Source organism: Arvicola amphibius, chromosome 1, assembly GCF_903992535.2.
Source record: "Arvicola amphibius chromosome 1, mArvAmp1.2, whole genome shotgun sequence".
NCBI lineage: Eukaryota > Metazoa > Chordata > Mammalia > Rodentia > Cricetidae > Arvicola > Arvicola amphibius.
In genome coordinates this window covers 187300792-187322693 of record NC_052047.1, presented here as the reverse complement: position 1 = coordinate 187322693, position 21902 = coordinate 187300792, and the positions used below count along the sequence as shown (strand labels likewise).

Sequence of the window (21902 nt, the reverse complement as noted above, 5' to 3'; positions counted from 1 at the left end):
AGCCAGCAGCACATACACACAGCTCCCAGTGGTCAGATCTGGAAAAATTAGAAATATCCATGAGTTTGTGCAGATATAAATAACAATTAAGTAAATGAGTTAATGGCAAGGAGAGATGAAGTTTCAATACAAAAGAACTCATGAAGCTCTTCTGTACAGTTAGGTGTGATAATGTATACTTAGAATCTTAACACTCCAGGGGTGGAGTCAGAGGAGCAGGCATTCAAGGCCAGCCTTGGCTACATAGTGAGTGCAAGGTCAGCCTTGACTACATAGTGAGCTTGAGGCCAGTCTGGGCTACATGAAACTGTGCCTCAAAATAAAACAATAACAAGAAAGTTTGTAAAAGCATAAATATAATGAAGTATAACAAAATTTAGGTGCCAGGGATATGAACATTTACCATAATATTCTCCAATATTGCTATGCTTGAAAATATATCTAATTCAAGAAAAAATACATTGGTGTAATTGAAAGAATCTATGTTCGCATGGGCATAGGAATCTGTAGAAGAATCAGGTACTTTGGGCCCAAGCGTTGGAAGCCTTAGCTGCAGAAAGATACCCAGGGAGCTGGAGCAGGAAAGAAGAAGGCCCATGGTGACATCATCTGCTAACTAGTGGGAAAGCCAAGGAAACATGGTTTCCCCATTGAGCTAGTGGGAAAATACGAAGGAAAGCCTTTGTAGTCCCTGTATAGCTCAGGTTTCTTGAGGACAACTGCACGGAGCATGAGCATTGTGTTGCCTTTTAAATGATGTGCTTTCCATTTTTAATGACTCCCCATCTTCCTCACTTGTATAACGATCAATTAGAAGGGCAACACACTTACCAACTGGGGCCCTCTGCCCATTGCATCCTTGGCTCCCTTTCCCTGACACACTCAAGTTCTCCATAGCCTCACGGTTTATATCCCCACATGAAAGTCTCTCTTTCACAGCATGGGAATCTGGAGGCAAAATGCTCATATCTCCCTGTAGCGGACCTGGGGGAGTGATAGAAGGGTTTATGTGACCAGGCAAATGGCTTCCAGTGCTTTGGGTTGCCCGTTAGAAATCCAATGCTTAGAGCTGCCGGTTAGAAAGGTCCACAGCACAGGGCTGCTCTTGCTGCATCCTGAACTTTCTGCAAAGTCCCAACACAGCTAAAACATCTCTCCCATTAGCAGGAAGAAGGCAGAGAAGAAAACACTGCTTCCAGAACCTACCAAGCATCTTGCTTCCATCTGAGTAGTGGAAGAATATGCCCCTAGCTGTCCTTTACTTTGAAGGAAAAGACCCAGGAGAGGCCAGCCTGTACGCTGACATGGTATGTGTGACCTGAAGTTTTCAGTGATGTAGAGCAGAGACCCCACAATTGCCTTTCTTAAATTATGTACCTTGGGAGCTTATCAGTGTTATTGCTGATGTAGTGGGCTGATTCTTGTGATGTTTTATCCAGTTTCCAAGCACCATCCTGGCAGTGTGATGGCACCATCTCCTAGGATCCTTGCCAAGCTGAATGCCTATATCTTGGGAGAATGTTCTCTGTCACTAAATTATTACTTAGTCAGTTTTATATTCTTCTTCTTTTAATATGCATTTTTAATATCCATATTTACAAATGCTTCTCGGTTTACTATGGGGTTGCTCCAGATAAACTCATCTGTAGTAGTCTAAATGAAAATGACCCCCATAGGCTCATATGAAGCAGCCCTATTAGGAAGTGTGTCAATATTGGAGTAGATGTGACTTTGTTGGAGGAAGTGTGTCACTGGGGGTAAGCGTTGATGTTTCAAATGCTCAAGCCAAGCCCAGTGTCACTCTCTCTTCCTGCTGCCTGTGGATCCAGATATAGAACTCTCAGCTACCTCTCCAGCATCATGTCTGCCTGCCACCATGCTTCCCACCATATTGATAATGGACTAAACCTCGGAACTGTAAGCCAGCCCCAATTAAATGTTTTCTTTTATAAGAGTTGCCATGGCCATGGGGCTTCTTCACAGCAATAAAAGCCCTAAGACACCATAGTAGATTGAACTATCCCAAGTTGAAAAGCATTTACTGCTCCTAACCTAGCCAGCACCACAGCCTGCAGCACAGAACACTGTAGCCTTGTTGATTGTAACAACTGCAAGGCTACCTAGGGGCTTCAGTTCCTTGAAGCTGCTGCCTAGCATCGGAAGCACCAACATACCACATGTTACTAGCCTGGAAAAAAGATCAAAATTCAAAGTAGAAGCCAGGAGTAGTGGCAAACTTCTGTGATCCTAGCTGTTGGGAGGTAGAGTCAGGGGGACTGGAGATTGAAGCCAGCCTCTGCTACATAGTGAGTTTGAGGCCAGCCTCAGTTACATAAGACCCTAGCACAAAAAAGAAAAATTGCATCATCATAAAGTTTAAAGACGTCATTAAATCAAATCTTCCTAAGTCGAGGACCACATTTACCCTTCTAGTGTCTACTAGCACAAGTTGTCTAGGCCCTGTAGCTTCCTTTTTTTTTTTTTTTTTTTTTTGGTGAGTCCTCGCATTTCAAGGCAAAAGTCTCCATCTGTCGACTCCAAAAGTAAAGGGCACTGACCCTGAGTACGCTGGAGGAAGAGGCCACTCTGTAGGCCGAGAGGACCGGAGGAAGTCTGGAGTCCAGGTTCAGAAGTTATCAGTGCCTGCATCCTTGTCTTGGATCTCAGGATGGCATTCCTTCCCTTAGGACTGTGGTTAAGGGTTCTGTCCTCCCTGCCCTTTGGTGCTTTGTCATCTCAGATCTGGATCTCATCTTCAGAAATCTGAACTTTGGCTGCAGAAGCGGCCAAAGGGATCTTTGGCTTCTCTTCTCAGCCTTAAAGTTTGGTGACTCACCACCCTGAATTGTTTTGGTCTCTCTCCCAAGCATTGTTTGCTCAGTGACTGCCATCCCATTTCACTGTCCTTTAAGGTGACATGTCCTTCCTGCACCTCTACATGTCCAAGGGACTGCCCTCATCCCGTCACATTCCCTTCCTCCAATGGTCATCTTGTCTACCAGCTTTAGGGCGGGTTCCTTTGCATTCTCCAACACTGAGATTGGCCCAGAAGGAAACTGGGTTATGTTTTCAAGATCCCCCACTGCACAGGAGCGGAGGAAGCACAAAGAGGCAAAAGGAGAAGCTAAACTGAAGAGCCGCTGAAACGCGGACAGAGCGCAGGGTGCTGGCCACTCTGGAGGTGTCACAGCTCCTGGGTACTGGCGTCAAACACAGAGTATAGCTACCGGTGAAGCAATTCCCTGGAGGAGGTCTCAAATATTAGCTGTGGAAATTGGTGTTTTGGCTCTGAACGGATAACATGTCATGGCATCTGCCACAATGTACTGGGTGGTTTCCTGTATCAACTTGACCCAAGCTGGAGTCATCAGAGGAAGGAGCCTCAGCTGAGGAAATGCCTCCTTGACATCCAGCCATAAGGCATTTTCTCATTTAGTGATCAATGTGATAGGGCCCAACCCTTGGGTGGTGCCATCTCTGGCCTGCTGGTCCTGGGTTCTATAAGAAAGCAGCCTGAGCAAACCACAGGAAACAAGCCAGTAAGCAGCTCCCCTCCCTTCTCCTCCCCTCCCCCCTTCCCTTCCCTCCCCTCCTCTCCCCTTCTCTCCCCTCCATAACCTCCTGCCTCCAGGATCTTGCCCTGTTTGAGTTCCTGTCCTGATTTCCTTCAGTGATGTAAGCCTAATAAACCCTTTCCTTCCCAACTTGCTCTTTGTTCATGGTGTTTTATTGTAGCAATAGAAACTCTAAGACCCACAGCTAAGGTGGTTAGGGGCATCCAGGACTGAGACCTAGCTTTGGACATGAAAATACCAAGCCAGCACTGAAACCATCCTCAGTACAATGGGCTGTTCAGCCACTCCGGGAGTCAAACCTTAAAATACTGATGTGTGTTACAAGTTTCCCAATGAAGTTCCTGGTGACAGGGAATAGGTATCAGTAGATGTTGTGTTAGTGGTGATGATTCTGGGGCATTGGGTGAAAAGAGAGACATAGTGTCACTACAAAAGGCTACTAGAATATCTGTGACTTTATCTGACATGTCATCATCAGTGAGTCACCCGACAGAAATAGCCACACCTCTTAAGTCAGGTCCTCTGCATAAGAAGAGTAGAAACTGCCCAAATAAGTCAAGTTATGAGCAGTTAAAAGACCAAATTAAACAAACTAGAAACAAGCTGGGTGGTGGCGCACGCCTTTAATTCCAGCTCTAGGGAGGTAGAGGCAGGCGGATCTCTATGAGTTCAAGGCCAGCCTGGTCTACAGAAGGAGTTCCAAGGTGGCCAGGGCTACACAACACAGTGAAACCCTGTCTCAAGGAGGGAAGGAGAGAAGAAAGGAGGGAAGAAAGTAAGGAAACAGGAGAAAAATATTTATCTCCCAATGATGTCATAACTATCTTAGTTTATGTACAGATACTCTGTGACCTTTACATGGAGGAAGCATAAAAAATATAATGCATTTCTCATTATATATCCTTCTTGCTGTTAAGCAATGACTGTAAGATTGTTACAAAGTATATGAGTAAATTAAATAGGTGTTAACACTATTAAGTAAGAGCATAATAAAACACATGTAAGCTATGAAAAAGATTTTTGTTGTTGGTGGTTAGAATCTCAAGTTGAACTGAGCATTCTGCATTTTTAATATTTTATTTTCACATGTATGGGTGTATTGCCTGCATGTATGTCTGCCCCACATGTGTGCAGCACCTGAGAAAGAGAGAAGAGAGCCTTGTATGCCATATCAGGTTACCTGGACTGGAGTTACACCACTCTGACCCACTGCTGGGGACTAGGAATCAAGCCTATGTCCTCTGGAAGAGCAGTCAGTGCTGTTAACTGGCCAAGCCATCACTTCAGCCGCTCATCCTGAATTTTTTCTTAGCCTGGCTATCCTGCAGTCAAGGGAATTTTCTTTCTTTCTTTTTTTTTTTTTTTTGTTTTGTTTTTGGAGACAGGGTTTCTCTGTAGCTTTGGAGCCTGTCCTGGAACTAGCTCTTGTAGACCAGGCTGGCCTCGAACTCACAGAGATCCGCCCGCCTCTGCCTCCCAAGTGCTGGGATTAAAGGCGTGCGCCACCACCGCCTGGCTTCAAGGGAATTTTCAAAACATTGAAAATAAGAAAGGATACTAGAATAGATCTTCACATAATTACACTGTTCTTTGGACAGTTATTAAAAATATTTATTAACTTATGTGTATTGTGTGCCTGCACGAGTTTATGTGCGCTTGTGTGTGCAAGTGTTCATGGAGACCAGAATGCATTGGATCCCTTGGAACTGGAGTTACAAGTGGTTGTGAGCCTCCTGATGTGGGTACTGGGAACCAATCCTGGGTCCTTCACAAGAGCAATGAGCTCTCTTAACCACTGAGCCATCTCTCCAGCCCTGGACAATGATTTTTTAAAATTAAGTTCTGTTCTATCATTCCTCATGCTGTTAGAATATAGAACAAAAATTATGTCTTTACATAACTTAATGGAGTTCGGGGGACCAGGTCCGCATCCATAGCATAAGTACACAGAGAGTAAGCCCTGAGCGTGAGATGCTGTCAGCAGAGATGCTATGGGAAGAGGTATCAGCCAGCATCAACAGGAAGGGTCTAACTGGGAGCCAGGCTTGATTTAGGCCTGGAAAAAAAATCTATGCATGTAAAGAAATACAGAGAAGATGAGCGCAGTCTCTAGGTTGGGGGCAAGCTAATTAGTTGTCTTCCCTTTGGCTCTGCAAGGTCTCCTGCTTTTGACAGCACTCCCTACCCCACCCCCTTCCTGGTTTAATCATCAGGGCCAGAGCAGCTGTTCTCCATCAGGCTAATATAACACTAAACGCTACCATAAATACTATCACTCCAACTAATCTGCTCTTAAAGGAGTCAGCGTAATAGCAGTTCAATCTTTGCTGAGTGTGTTGTTAATTAGGCTCTGGAATGTGTTGTCTTTAACACCATTTGGGAATTAATTTTTTTCTTTGATTGGAAGCAGTCCTGGGAGAACTATAAAGTGATAAGAAATACAAAATTCTATTCAGTTGTCCAGCAAGATGCTAAGGCATATGGCATAACAATTGTCTGAGCCCACGGCACCTGTCAAACAGTAAAGGTAAGTACTGCACGGAGCTACATCTCTTCTTTTGGATTATGTTACCGTGAAAACGATCTACTCCACTCAGTGACAATAACACAAAATGCGGGGTCTTACTCATGTAACACGTTCACTTTTTATTTTCTCTCAACTTAAAATGCAACTTCAGGGCCTGGAGAGATGGCTCAGCAGTTAAGAACCAGGACTACTCTTCCAGAGGACCAGAGTTCAAGTCCCAGCACCCACATCTGGTGGCTAACAACCTTCCAGCTCCAAGGGGATCCTATGCTTCTGACCTCCCCGTGAACTGTACTGAAGTGCACATCTGTACACATGGGCAAACACATATATACGTCATTAAAAATAACAAAGATAAATTAAAAACTCAACTTCAGATACTAAGGATATAAGTTAAAATTTTTTTATTGAAACATAATATATTGCTAGGCTTAGCAGGGAAAGGTTGTTGCTGTTAGGCCTAGCCACCTGAGTTAAGTCCCTAGACTCGCATGGTGAAGGAGGCAACTGACTCCTGCAGGTTGTGCCCACGCATGATTCATTTGGCCAAAAGCGCAAGCCTTTTGTCAGCGCCTTGCCTGAAAAGTTAAGTTCTGATTTCTCTTTCGAAATTTTCCTTTATCTCTTTATTCTGGCCTGTCATCATGATTATTTATCCAATTTTTTCAAAGCCTAGTGTTTACCCAGCTCCAAATGCTTTCTAATATGTGTGGTAACATAGTAAGATAAATATAAGAAGAATCAGGTACTTCCCACCAGGTAAGTTCACTATAGCTGGTAACTTAGAGGGCAGTGGTAGTGCTGCCAGCGCTGGCACAGAGCCCTCTTTAATTTTACCAGGAGAGGGGGTGTTCGTGGAACCCATTCATAAACTGCCGGTAACAATGGGGCCCTTTACCCTTGGCAAAATGCAGTGTGAGCCTCAACTGATCAGGCATAACGTAGAACACAGGGGATCGTCATATAAATTCACACATGTCTTAGTGGGGGTTTTTATTGCTTTGAAGAGACCTCATGACCACGGCAACTATTATAAAGGAAACATTTAATTGGGAGGCTTGCTTACGGTTTCAGGGGCTCGGTCTATTATCATGATGGGGAGCATGGTGGCATGCAGGCAGACATGGTACTGGAGCTGAGAGTCCCATCTTGCATGCAACCGGAAGTCAACTGACAGTCACACTGAGCCTCAAAGCCCACCCTCACAGTGACACACTTCCTCCAACAAGGCCACACCTCCTGGTGGTAACACTCCCTTTGGGGGTCATTTTCTTTCAAATTACCACAACCCACCACCAAGCCAGGCTCAGCATTGTCCTGGGATGTAATGTTTAAAAATCTCTTTTTGGCTGGGTGTGGTGGAACACACCTTTAATTCCAGCACTCAGGAGGCAGAGGTGGGTACTATCTGTGAGTTAGAGGCCAACCTCAGCTATAGAGAGAGTTCCAGGACAGGCTCCAAAGTTACGCAGAGAAACCCTGTCTTGAAAAACAAAAAGCAACAACAACAAAGCTCTGTTTTTGTTAAAACTGCCCAGGTTATTAGTCCTCTGCTTAGAAATGTCACCGCAGATGAAGTCATGGCCCGTCGCAGGTCCCTCCACCCACCAACGACCCCGCCTTCTTTATCCTGTTCTTGCCTCTTTGCAGTGTTTTCTAAACTCTTTCTCTTTTTATAGAACTATGTCTTGCAAGTCTGTGTTTGGGCTTATTTTTCTTGGCATAATTCAAGGAATCCTAAACCCTGCCAAAGCCGATTATCTTGCCACAACCAAAGTGGGTTCTGAATCCACACACAGAGATGACATCTGGTATTTTGGTTGGTCTCTTCCAGAGTCCTGTCCTATGGGCTGTTGCTGCCCCAGGTTGAAGGACATCTACGTCTTTCCTCTGGTGGGCATCAGGTTGCTGGTCTAGACAACACTGCAGCATTCATAATGGAGGTGAATCCTCAAATGGCCAAGGAGGAAAAAAACACAAACAAAAAAATTCCTATTTTTTTTATCCTTGATGTTCTTTTCAACGTTTAAAACTGTGGGAAACCATGCAGAAGATAAAATGTTACAGGCGCATGCAGCCATGCTCAGCATTTTTATGGGTGCCAGGGATTTGAACTCGGGTCCTCACACTTGTGCATCTAGCAGTCTTACCCTCTAAGACCATCTCTCTATCCCCCAAAATGAACTTTAAGATAAGTCATCTCATTAGAGACAAAATGGGGAGCATTTCATACTGCTAAGTGTTAATATATCAAGAAGATAGAACGTGTTTATGCACAAAACAGCGAAGCTCAAACTATGGGAGGTGAAACTGAGGCACACTTTAGTGACAGGCCAGGTCACTAAAAGAAGTGAGAATAGAGTTACTGTCCCCTGATTGTATAACTCAGGTCTCCACCCCGTGCTGCCAAGATACACTTCATTTGACACAGCGATCGGGTGTTTGTGTGCTTGGCTCAGCAGAGCCTTTCTATGCCTGCTATATGCCAAGCATATAACAGGTTTGGCTTTTTTTTTCTGTATCCCCTGTACATGTAGAACAGTTATTTTTAGAGCTCATATGTGATTGACATCTCAGACAGAAGGGGAGGGGCAAAAGGCAGATTGAGATAGTCCAGAAATTGTATGTTCCAAATGCCTTCAGTGTGTTCCCCCAGTTTAATCCAGTGGCACTCAAACTCTGCCCCCTCTGCTCCTCTCTCAGATGTTCCCAGTGGGCACTGAGTTTGGAGTCCACTCCTCACCAGCATGTGGAGATGCTAGCTGCAGTGTGGCATAGCCATGATCTGTGGGAGATGGGTCTAGAGAAGGCCGTCCTGACCAGGCTGCGAGAGACCGGCATGAAATGCGGACAATGAGAAACTTCGGCCAGCCACATAAAGCCTCTGAGAGATTTTAAACAAGGAACTAACCTTGTCTAACCTGCACTTTATGAAGAGCATCTGTGGTATAGCACAGACGATGGAAGGGAGGCAGGAAAGGCTGGAGGTACAGGAGCTAGTCCGACCAGGAATGTCAGCATTCCATATGATCACTGAAAAAGAGAGAGCTAGGGTGGAGAACATACAAGCAGAATTGATGGGTCTGTGACAAATTGCATCTCAGAGCCGGGCCGTGGTGGCGCACGCCTTTAATCCCAGCACTCGGGAGGCAGAGGCAGGCGGATCTCTGTGAGTTCGAGGCCAGCCTGGTCTACAAGAGCTAGGTCCAGGACAGGCTCTAAAAAAGCTGCAGAGAAACCCTGTCTTGAAAAACAAAAAAAAAAAAAAAAAAAAAAAAAAAAAGACAAATTGCATCTCAGAGTGATAGAGGGTGAGGTGCCTGCCCTTGATGTCTCCCTGGTTTCTTACCAAATTGGCAGATGAGGCTGGCATTCACCTTGGTAGGGTGGAGAGAAAGAGAGTGGGGTAGGAAGCAGTTGCAGGGCAAGGCTGAGGTACTAGGAGAGTCCACTGAAGTTGACATGACATGTGGGGCTCAGGAAGAGCGGGGTGTAAAGAGCAGAGTCACTGTAGTACCCGAGCGGTTGAGTTCTGGATCTGAATGAGGCTTCTCAGTGTGCACAGGGTGAGGCAGGCAGGCTGCTGTAAGAGATCAACAGAAGACAAGAACAAAGCAAAGCAACAGGAGATCCAAGGGAAATCAGAAAGGACGCACCCCGGAAGCCGAAGGGTTAGGAGAGAACTCAACATCCAATGCTAGGGAAAAAACATAGCTACAGTGGGAATGATAAGGAGAAGAGCCTTTGCATTTGAGAATTTGAATAAAGTTGAAAAAATTGCTAACCTTCTTTTAGTTTTGTTTGTTTGTTTGTGTGTTTGTTTTTTATGATTGCTAACCTTAGGAGAGCAGTTTCAGTGGAGTGGTGGGCTGGACCGGGTCTGTTTGAGTTTAGAGAGTCAGATCATTGTGCGTTGGAATGGACAGCCACCGTCAGGAAGTGTAGTAGGGAGTGCCCAGAATTCCTTCAAGGAGCTTAGCTCTGAATGGAGGCTGTGAGCCACAGGGCAGAAATTAAAGGGGTGGAGGTCTTCAGAGAAGCCTTTTCTCAAAGTGGATATAAGCTAGAAAGGGGGGGGCGTTGAGGGAGAGAGGGAGGAAGAGATTGGGAAGAGGGAGAAAAGGGAAAAGGAGAAAGGGAGGGAGAGAAGAAGAGGGAGGGGGAAAGAGAGGGGGAAGAAAAGAGGGAGAGGGAGAAGGGAGGGAAGGAGAGAGGAAAAGAAGGGGGAAATAGAAATAGAAGGAGGGAGAGAGGAGGGTGGAAGAGAGGAAGGTAAGGAGAGAGAGAGAAGTAGAGAGGGAGAGGAAGAGAAAGGGAAAGAGAAAGAAGGAGAGAGGAAGAAGGAGAGGGGGGAGGGAGAAGGAGCGCTCAGAACTCACAGGGAAAGGGAGTAGAATAGGTGACGTAGTTGAAACCACTGAAATAGGTCCCCCAGTATCTTATTTTAGCTCCTTCACCATCAATTGGTGGATAGCCCTAATATACAAATTTCAGGATTAATTCAGTGCATTGGGTAAAGAACACTTTGTGCATACATATTTTTGTAGTGTGCCGAATGTGGCAGATGGTCTTAGCTTTTTTGTTTGGTCTTACATTTATTTATTTAGGAGAAGGTGGGGCTGTGCCTGTGAGTCAAAGGTCAGCTTCTGGCTGGGCCCTGGAGATTGAACTTAGGTTGTCAGGCAAGCACCTTCCTTACCTGTTGAGCTCTCAATGATGGCCCTGGTATTTTAACTAACATCATGATCCCTCTGATCAAAAGCAACACCATTGCATCGTTTACAGGAAGTAAAACTAGAAGTTTATCCAAGCTTTCAGAACCTGGCTCAACCCTTGGCCTCCCTGTCCTTTCCAGCCGGGCCGGCTGATGTGTTAATTGCCCACAAACCTGCATTGCCCTGAGCTATCTACCAGCTCCTCTGGACCCTGCTTTCTGCCTGCCTCCTAGGGAGTAGCTACCTCGCTCCCTCACTCTTTCCTGTTCCTAGAACGAACAAGGAAGTCCTTTACAGCCCTGCCCCTTGTACTGACTATGGCCCCTGAAAGCTCTTAGTACTTGATGCTACTGACCCCTTATCTTGCAGGTCCCAGCCCCAGACCCCGTCATCTTATCTGATGAAAATAGACTGTATACATGAGGCACACACACACACACTTCTTATGTCCTCCTAAGCAGTGACCACCGTACTTATTTTATTCATGTTCCTTTGTCCACCGTCTTTTCTCTGGTCTCTTCTGAAACAAGCTCCATGAGGGCTTGTCTTATTCCCCACCCCCACCCTGTCTCCTTCCTTCCCTGTGTCTGGTACAGTCCTTGATAGAACCTTCAGAAATAGGTTTCATAAATAAAGGAATGAACAGCTCCTCCATTTTAAAAAGCCCGGTTTGCATGCTGCCTCCACCGTGAACACAAATAATGGTTGCTCATATGTTTCGTGCTTCCTTTCTTCTGCCACTATACCGCATTATCTCATTGAATGAGCCCCCTCCACCAGCCTCCCATGACTCACAGAGCAGTTATAACCCAGGCCACACACTCCGAAGCCACAGGTTGGCTTCTTGTTTTTGTTATTGTTTGGGAGGATTTTGTTTTTGTCTTCTGGTGCTGCCTATTAAACCCAGGATGTTGGGTATGCTATTCCCTAGCAGCTAGAGGAACGCGCTGCCACAGAGGTACACCCCAGCCCTGACTTTAGTTACTATCTCATGCATCACCCCGTTTGCTCCAGTGACATGCTTAGTATTCTTCCACACCCAGCGCCAAAGCATACAGAGAGAGCTTCAGGGATGCTGAGAAACTGAAGATGCCCTCAGGGTAAGTTGTCTTTATTGTAGCAAAGATAAACATGGTGTGACATTAGTGGAAACAGTGAAAGCAGAAATGTATTCAATAACCACTGACAGGAAGAAAAAGCGGGGTTCATTCAGGTGTGTGTGTGTGTGTGTGTGTGTATGTGTGTGTGTGTGTGTGTGTGTGCCTGCGCACGCATGCGCACGTGTGTTTTGTTTTGTTTAGAGAACATGAGGGAGTAGGGACTGAGGAAAGGAACCCAGGCTTCAGGAGTGAAATTTTAACCAAGTGTGAAGTGTGAAGGGAGTGTAGCCCACGTGAAACTAATCAGAACTGTTGCCCGTGGTATTCAGGCTCCTGGCCTCCCACAGAGGCTGGGAGATGGCTCCCTGGGGTTGTGTCAGCTAGAACAAACAACTCTTCTGCAGTCTGGATTTTCTCGGGCATTTTAAGGGGAACTGGGCACTAGAATGCCACCTTGGGCTGTTGTGAATCTTGCTAGCATTTGTTCAGATCTTTATAGGCCAAGGTTGAGGCCTAGCTGAGAGGAGCCTGATTAGGGTTTGATCAAGAAGAAAAATCTTGATCAACTATGAACTCCAAAGAGAAAATCACAGGCAAGTAGAGGAAACCCTGCTCTACTTGAGAATCACAGTTAAAGCAGGCTAGTTTGAGCTTTCAGGTTTTTTGAGACAGACAGTTCAAACTCACCATTTTCAAGAATGCTAGAATCTTCACTTTCAGGAGAGAATGATATGATCTTTCAAAGCAATGTCTATAAAACTAAAGTTGTTTCACACCAAGAAGTCAAAAGAAAGGGTCCCTAGCACTAACTTTTTAAATGTCTGCTTTGGGGTGTTGTAAGGTGCTGTGCTGGGGCCTGCAAGGCTGATGACTCCGGGAGCACCCACTGACGATTCCTGGGAGCCTGGAATCTTTACAAAGCTTCCCTAAATCACTCACTGTGGTTCTGCAATGGAAAATCCTACTCCACGTCCCACCTTCAGCTTCTTTACCACCGGTACTCCGAAGGTTTGGGGCTCAGATCAAGAGGTGCACTCCCCTCCAAAGTGTCCTTCCATCTCTGTAAAAGATGACAGCAGGGGAATCTGCTTCTATTTCTACCACTGGGTGTGGCCCTCCCTGAGGTTGGCAGTAAACCCAGTCCCCAACAGCTCTTACCCAGCACTCTGTCCCTGATAGCCCTAAGAGTCATTCCTGAAAACACCTCGTGTTCTGAGCACATCTAAGAGCTCTTTTCTTCTCCGGTCCCACCCTAGAACAGACGCGTGCTGTCTGGAAAATGTCACCCAACCTGTCTGTCTCTACCTGACAGGTAAACTGGGAGCCTCAGTCCTACCGGCTGTGTTTCCTTGGGGAGAGCCTGTACTAGTAGAGAGGGTTTTGAACAGATCTTAAACTCCACAGACCCAGTAGTGCCATGGACTCTGGGAGCTACTGTGTTTTTCAACTCCTTCTGTGGCCAGGGTGGTAACTGGATGCCGTGGTTCTAATGACACACAGTTTCCATTCCAACCCATGAAGTTCTTTCTCTGATAGTTTAGCAATGATCTCTTTGGCCACCTGCCTCTTTTGCCCTTGGAGTGAGTGGCCTGCCCTCCCCCTGTGTCGTGTCACAGTCCCTAGGAGTTAGGAAGAACTCTCACCATTTCCTGCGTTGTGGTGACACAGCTTCTTTATTTATAGGAGCAAAACCGCTGTGGACAGGGCTCCATCAAGGTGGTCATGGTTTGCAAAAACGCCAGGCTCTCAAGAGTTATTAAATGTACAACATCCTGGACTGAACCTTACGGAAGTGGAAAGGAGACAAACCGTATTCTGCCTTGTAGGAATGGTTTCCGTTAGAGACAAGACCTCACATCCACTCTGGTCTCAAGTTTAAATTCTAACATCTGCAAGCGAGGACACCCAACGGCGTGTCAGCGGATCATTTACCAGGTGTGAAGAAACATGTAAAATACTCCATTGCTTCATTTTGTTGTTTGTTGGCTTAATAAGTCAGGACAACCCCCTGCTCTAATTTAAAAAAAAAAGTTTGATCCCGACCCAATTCCTAGGAACTGTCATAGGAAATCAGAGTGACAAACGTTGACATGGAAGGCGGGATTTGAGTTGCAGGAATTCCTGGACTGGCTCCAGAAACTCCCGGATTAGTCAGTCAGTCCAGAAGACAGCGCCGAGGCCACAGGAGAGCCTGCGCTGGGCTCGGACCTGAAAGACTGCGTGGGCGGAGCCTATGCGCAGCGGTGGGCGTGGCCGTTCAGCAGACGTCGGGGGCGTGGCCTCAGCGGGAGGGGCTCAGCGGAGGGGCTGGCGGTATCTCGGCACCGGTGGCGGGAAGGAAGTGCGCCGGCTGCGCAGTGATACGACCGCCCTTCGTTCCTTTTCGTAACCGGAACTGTGGCGCAATCTTGTCCAACTGCTCCTGCTCTGGGAAGGGCTGCAAACTGCACGGATTTTGTTTCCTTTTCCTTTCCTCCGTTCTTCCTGGAAGGTTAAAGGTCGAAGCGTGAATAGACCCACCTCCAGGACCCCAAATCCTCGGCCACACGGGCGCCATTACTCTCCGGACTCATTTGTTAAAGCTCTTTTTGGGGTACGCCTGTGTGGATGGTTATCCCCAAAGTGAAGAGTGAGTGCTTAGGCTCTGAGGTTGTAGCTCTGCTGTAGAGGGCACTTGCCTAGCGTGCACGAAACCCTGCGTTTAATTCCCAGCACTGCATAAAGCAGGCGAGTCTGCACGCCTGTACTCCCAGCACTGGAGGAGGAAGCCGGAGGATCAGTAGTTCAAGGTTATCCTCAACTACACAGCTAGATTAAGGCCAGCCTGGGCTAGCCGAGGCTTTCTATGGAAAGAAACTTTGGTGTTTGACTGGTTCTGAGTTGGTATTTCGTGGGAATGAGCCTCACACAAGGCCACTTTTTTCACCCGCAAGGCATAGAGTTTGACGGGGTGCCAAAGTCCTGTTTTACCTTCCTAAAACTTCTGGAAAATCCTCACCCTCATTGAACACCCTGAAAACTTATTTTTATGTCTCTTATAGAGCCTTGGCTCTGAAGCGTGCTTCTCAGGGTTAGGGGATGCCGCAACCCAGCCTCTTGATGCAGTGTGAATCCAGTTCAAGGGAAGAGGAGATCCCGTCCCTCTTTTGGGGTTTGGATCCTGTGTTTCTAGCCTTTGCAAAACTCTACATCAGAGATATCCTGGAGATGAAGGAATCCCAGCAAGTGCCAGGTATGTGGCCAGTCACACTAATGGATGCCCCTGTACTGACCCACCAGCTCAGTTTCCCCAAAGATACAGAAAACTGGGGCCTTAAGGCTCTGGAAGAGCCTTGCTGAGGTCTGAAAGATATCAAGCCTCAACCCTTGAAGGAGTTCATTTCTGTGATTTTTCTGCAAATTAAAGAACAACCTAAATTTTTTAAGTTAAATAAAAATTTGGGGGCGCAACCTTTGCACTGAGGTCCCTCTGTTTCAAGGCCGATGTAAGTAATCCCAACATTTGATAGGTGGAAGGAGCTCTGATCAGGGGTTCAAATCCAACACGGGTTACATAAGATCTTTTCTCAATAAAAAATAAAGTATACTTAGGTTCTTTTCTTTGGGCCTGCTCTTGAGTGGACAGATCACTGAACTAGTCAGGGTTAGCTTGCTACAGTTCTTACCTCTCTGGGGATGTGACCCACTTTCTTCAGAGCTTGGGTGTCCTCTTCATAGAATGTGGGGTTGGTTTTGGTTTGAGTTCATCTCAGTCAGTATAATGGAAACTCCTGGGCGGAAGGACATCACCTGGCTTGTCCAAGTGCAGCAACAGCATCTGTCTGCAGTAGGTGGGCCCTTGAGACCAGCGAAAGGAGTAAAGCATTGTGTGTGCAAGTATGTGCCTGTGTGTGTAAATACATGTCTGGGTGTGCCTCTAGACATCTTGCCTGGATTTTTTTACTTTTTTACTTTTTATTTTTTTATTGAGCTATACATTCTTTCCCCACTCCCCTTCCTTCCTCCCCTCTCCCCTTCCACCTTACCCCCTACCCCCCATGCTCCCAATTTACTCAGGAGAGCTTCTATTTTTCTCCTTCCTAGGTGGATCCGTGTATGTCTCTCTCTTAGGGTCCTCTTTGTTGTCCAGGTTCTCTGGGGTTGTGGACTGTAGGCTGTTCATCTTTTGTTTTATGTCTAATATCTACGTATGAGAGAGTATGTAGTGATAGTTCACCAGTATTTTAATAAATAAAGCTTGCCTGAAGATCAGAACACAAAACAGCCATACTAGTCAGTCATACAGGCCAGGCAGTGGTGGTACCTGCCTTTAATCCCAGCAGCCACACTAGTTAGCCATAAGGCTGGGCAGTGGTGGTACACGCCTTTAATCCCAGCACTAGAGAGGAATATAAGGCAGGATAAGACAGGAACGCACTCTCTTTCAGTTTGAAGATTTCTTAGAGATAAGAGCTCTCTAGTGGTTTGGCTGCTTTGCTTCTCTGATCTTAAGGCATATTATATTTGTCTTTATGGGTCTCAATTATCTCACTGTGGTTTTTTTTCTAGTTCTGTCCATTTGCCTGCAAATTTCAAAATGTCATTTTTTACCACTGAGTAGTACTCCATTATGTAAATGTGCCACATTTTCTTTATCCATTCTTCAGTTGAGGGGCATCTAGGTTGTTTCCGGATTTTTACTATTAGGAATAATACTGCTATGAACATAGTTGAGCAAATGTCCTTGTGGTATGATTGAGCATCCTTTTGGTATATTCCCAAAAGTGGTATTGCTGGATTTTGAGGTAAATTGATTCCTAACTTTCTGAGAAATCGCCATACTGATATCCAAAGGGGCTGTACAAGTTTGCATTCCCACCAGCAATGCAGGAGTGTTCCCCTTACTCCGTATCCTCTCCAGCATAAGCCATCATCAATATTTTTGATCTTGGGCATTATGACAGGTATAAGATGGTATCTCGGAGTTGTTTTGATTTGCATTTCTCTGATGGCTAAGGAACTTGAACATTTCCTTAATTGTCTTTCAGCTATTTGAGATTCCTCTGTTGAGAGTTCTCTGCTTAGGTCTGTACTTTTTTTATTTGATTATTTGTTCTTTTGATGTCTGGTTTCATGAGTTTTTTGTATAATTTGGATATCAGTCTTCTGTGTGGTTGGTGAAGAAGATCTTTTCCCATTCTGTAGGCTGCCATTTTGTCTTTTTGACCATGTCCTTTGCTTTATAGAAGTTTCTCAGTTTTATGAGGTTCCATTTATTAATTGTTGTTCTCAGTGTCTGTGCTACTGGCATTATATTTAGGAATTGGTCTCCTGTGCCAGTGCATTCAAGTGTACTTCCTACTTCCCACTTTCTCTTCTGTGAGGCTCAGTGTGGTTGTTTTTATGTTGAGGTCTTTGATCCATTTGGACTTGAGTTTTGTGCATGGCGACAGATATGGATCTATTTTCATTCTTCTGCATGTCGTCATCTAGTTATACCAACACTATTTGTTGAATATATTTTCCTTTCTTCATTTTATAATTTTAACTTCTTTGTCAAAAATCAGCTGTTTGTAGGTGTGTGAATTGCTATCCAGGTCTTCGATTCTATTCCATTGGTCCTCCCGTCTGTTTTTATGCCAATACCAAGCTGTTTTCCTAACTGTAGCTCCATAGTAGAGTTTGAAGTCAGGGATGGTGATGCCTCCAGAAGTTCCTTTATTGCACAGGATTGTTTTGGTTATCCTGGGTTTTTTGTTTTTCCGTATGAAGTTCAGTATTATTCTGTGAAGAATTTTGCTGGAATTTTGATAGGTATTGCATTGAATCTATAGATTGCTTTTCGTAAGATTGCCATTTTTACTATGTTAATCCTACCTATGTAAGAGCATAGGAGATCTTTCCATTTTCTAATGTTTTCTTCTTGTCATACAGGTTTTTCACTTGTTTGGTTAGAGTTACTCCAAGATATTTTATATTATTTGTGGCTATTGTAAAGGGTGATGTGTTGACTGAGGTTTCTGTCCCACCTGGCCCTGCAGCCATTCTCAGTCCTAAATAAACACACAAGAGGCCTACATTAATTATAAACTGGTTGGTTTATTAGCTTAGGCTTCTTATTAGCTAATTCTTACATCTTACATTAACCCATTATTCTTGTCTATGTTAGCCATGTGGCTTGGTATCTTTGTCAGCAAGGGATTCTCATCTTGCTTCTTCTGTGTCTGGGTCACAACTGCAGACTGACTCTTTCCTCTTTCCAGAATTCTCCTGTTCTCGTCACTCAGCCTGTACTTCCTGCCTGGTTGCCCTGCCTATACTTCCTGCCTGGCTACTGGCCAATCAGCATTTATTAAAATACAAGTAACAAATCTTTACGAAGTACAAGACCATTGTGCCACAACAGTGATGTTTCTTTGATTTCTTTCTCAGCCCATTTATCATTTGTATGTAGGTGGGCTACAGATTTTTTTTTTTAGTTTATTATTACTGAAGGTGTTTATCAGATGTAGGAGTTCCCTGGTTGAATTTTTGGTGTTACTTATATATACTATCATATCATCAGCAAATAGTGAAAGTTTAACTTCTCTTCCTTCCCATTTTGTATCCTCTTGATCTTCTTTTGTGGTCTTTTTGCTCTAGCTAGAACTTCAAGTACTATACTGAGTAGATATGGAGAGAGTGGACATCTTGTTCCTAATTTCAATGGGATTGCTTTGAGTTTCTCTCCATTTAGTTTGATGTTGGCTCTTGGCTTGCTGTATATTGCCCTTTTTATGTTTAGGTATGTTCCTTGTGTCCCTGTTCTCTCCAAGACCTTTATCATAAAGGGCGTTGTATTTTGTCATAGATCTTTCAGCATCTGATGAGATGATCATGTGTTTTCTTCTTTCAGTTTGTTTATATGGTAGATTACATTGACAGATTTTCATATATTGAACCATCCCTGCATCTCTGGGATGAAGCTTACTTGGTCATGGTGGATGATTTTTCTGCTGTGTTCTTGGATTCAGTTTGCCAGTATTTTATTGAGTATTTTTGCATCAATGTTCATGAGGGTGATTGGTCTGTAATCTCTTTTCTTAGTTGCATCTTTGTTTTGTTTGAGTATCAGTTCAAGCAATATTCTTTCTTTCTGTTTTCTGTTGTTTGGACAATTTGAGAAGTATCAGTATTTTTTGAAATTCGGGTATAATTCTGCACTGAAACCACCTGGCCCTTTTTTGGTTGGGAGACTTTGATGACTGTTCTGTTTCCTTGCAGTAATAGGTTTATTAATTAGCTCTATCTGTCTTGATTTAATTTGGTATGTGGTACTATTCAGAAAATTGTCCATTCTTTTACATTTTTCAATTTAATGGAGTACAGATTTTTTAAAGTATGACCTGATGACTCTCTAAATTTCTTCATTGTCCCCCTTTTCATTTCTGATTTTGTTAACTTTGGATGTTTCTCTCTCTTTGCCTTTGGTTAGTTTGGATAAAGATTTGTCTATATCTGTTGATTTTCTCAAAGAACAAACTCTTTGTCTCATGTATTGTCCTCTTTGTTTCTATTTATTGATTTCATCCCCTCAATTGATTATTTCTAGCCATCTATTACTCCTGGGTGAGTTGCTTCTTTTTGTTCTAGGGCTTTCAAGTGTGCTGTTAACTCACTAGTGTGGGATTTCTCCAGCTTCTTTCTGTGGGCATTTAGTGCTATGAACTTTCCCCTAAACACTGCTTTCATAGTGTCCCATAGATTTAGGCATGTTGTGCGGTCGTTTTCATTGAATTTTAGGACGTCTTTAATTTCTTTTTTTCTTTCTTCCTTGACCTAGTAGTGATTCAGTTGAACATTGTTCAATTTCCATGAGTTTGTGGGTTTTCTGCAATTAGTGGTATTGAATTCTAATTTTAAGCCATGGTGATCTGTTAAGATACAGGGTTTATTCATATATATATATATATATGTTGAGGTTTGCTTTGTTACCAAGTATGTGATCAATTTTTTAGAGAAGGTTCCATGAGGTACTGAGAAGAAGGTATATTCTTTTGTGTTTGGGTGGCATGTTCTATAGATATCTATTAAGCCCATTTGAGTCATAACATCTGTTAGTGCCTTTATTTCTCTGTTAAATGACTCTGTTTCTGTCTGGCAGACCTGTCCAGTGATGAAAGCAGGTGTTGAAGCCTCCCACTATTAGTGGTTGGGCTTGAAGTGTGATTTAAGCTTAAGTAATGTTTCTTTTACAAATGTGGGTTGCCCTTGTATTTGGGGCATAGATGTTCAGAATTGAGAACTTCATCTTGATGGATTTTTCCTGCAAGCAAATATGAATGTCCTCCATCTCTTTTGATTTCTTTTAGTTTGAAGTTTATTTTGTTAGATATTAGATAGCTGCACCAGCTTGTTTCTTAGATTGAAAACCTTTCCCAACCCTTTACACTAAGGTAAAAATATCTTTGGAGTTGAGGTGTGTTTTGTATGCAGCAGGTCGAATTCTTTTTTCGTATTCATTCTGTTAGCCTGTGTCTTTTTAAGGTGAACTGAGTCCATTGATATTAAGGGATATTAATATCAATGATGCTAGTTCCTATTATTTTGTTTTGGTGGTGGTGGTATTGTGTGTACGTTTCCCTTCTTGGGATTTGCTGGTGTGGGTTATCTTTTTGCCTGTTTTTTTTTCTGTTTGTGTGTGTGTGTGTGTGTGTGTGTGTGTATGTGTGTATAACTGACTTCCTTGGGTTGGAGTTTTCCATCTAATGCTTTCTGTAGGGGTGGATTAGCTGATAGGCACTGTTTAAATCTGGTTTTGTCATGGGATATCTTGTTTTCTCTGTCTATGGTGATTGAAAGCTTTGCTGGGTATAGCAGTTTGGGCTGGCATCCACAGTCTCTTAGTGTCTTTATGATGCCTGTTCAGGATGTCTGGCTTTCATTGTTTCCATTGAGAAGTCAGGTGTAATTCTGATGGTCTGCCTTTATATGTTACTTGGCCTTCTTCCTTTGCAGCTCTTAATATTCTTTTCTTATTCTGTATGTTTAGTGTTTTGATTATTATGTGATGAAGGGATTTTTCTTTTTTGGTCCAGTCTTTTTGGTGTTCTGTAAGCTTCTTGTACTTTCATAGGACTTGTTCTTCCCTAGGTTTCAGAAAGTTTTATTCTACGATTTTGTTGAATATATTTTCGTGCCTTCAGCTGTACTTCTCCTTCTTCTATTATTCAGTCTTTTCATGGTGTCCCCAGATTTCCTGATGTTTATGTTAAGAAGTTGTTAGATTTAACATTTTCTTTAACCAATGAATCGGTTACCTCTCTCGTGTCTTCCATGCCTGAGCTTCTCTTTTTTATCTCTTGTATTCTGCTGTTTATACTTGTGTTATAGATCCTAATTGGTTTACTCAGATTTTCCATTTCCAGAATTCCTTCAGTTTTGTTGTGTGTGTTTTTTAATTGCCTCTATTTCAGTTTTTAAGTCTTGAACCGTTTGTTGCCTTCACCTGTTTGATTGCTTTTTCTTGGTTTTCTTTAAGGGATTGTTTATTTCTTCCAATTTTTGTTTGTCTTTCCCTCCATTCCTTAAGTGGAAAGTTTTATCATTTCTTCTTTAAGGTGGATGCCTGTTCTTCAGGGGCCTCTCGCTTCTGCAGTTGGTGTAGTTGGGGGCGATGGCTCCGTTGATTGCTCCTCTGGTTGGAGGCAGGGCAGAGCTGCCTCCGGTTATTGCTCTTCGAGATGCAGGGGGGCCTAAGGCTCAAGTGGCCACTCCTCTAGGTGCAGGCTCTTCTGATGCACCGTAGGTCATGCTGTGGCTGGGTATTGCGTACAGAGACTGGCACTGCAGGCTGGCTGTGACAGGGATGCCCAGAAGAACTTCTTGCTATCGCCTCTGGAAGCCGCCACTGCTGTTTACACTCCCCTCCCTGGCCCGGGGCCTGGCTGTGCTGCCCACGCTCAGATATTTTACTTTCTAAATTGGATTTTTAATGTATTTTATTTTTATTTTATGTGTATGGGTA

The 21902-nt window shown here is 44.1% G+C and overlaps 1 protein-coding gene across 3 annotated transcripts in view; it reads left to right on the top strand.

Annotated features, from left to right (window-relative positions):
* Positions 1-14263: 14263 nt before the first annotated feature.
* Positions 14264-21902, top strand: part of Stn1 (STN1 subunit of CST complex) — a 39354-nt gene continuing 31715 nt past the window's right edge. Inside the window, exons 1-2 of one of the 3 annotated variants that reach the window (XM_038317602.1) lie at positions 14264-14510; positions 14959-15149. In XM_038317602.1, the coding sequence (XP_038173530.1) occupies positions 14996-15149 (154 nt within the window). In that variant the 5' untranslated portion in view covers positions 14264-14510; positions 14959-14995. Of the gene's footprint in view, positions 14547-14958; positions 15150-21902 lie in introns of all 3 variants that reach the window. The other 2 variants (XM_038317595.2, XM_038317591.2) reach the window with 2 other exon arrangements.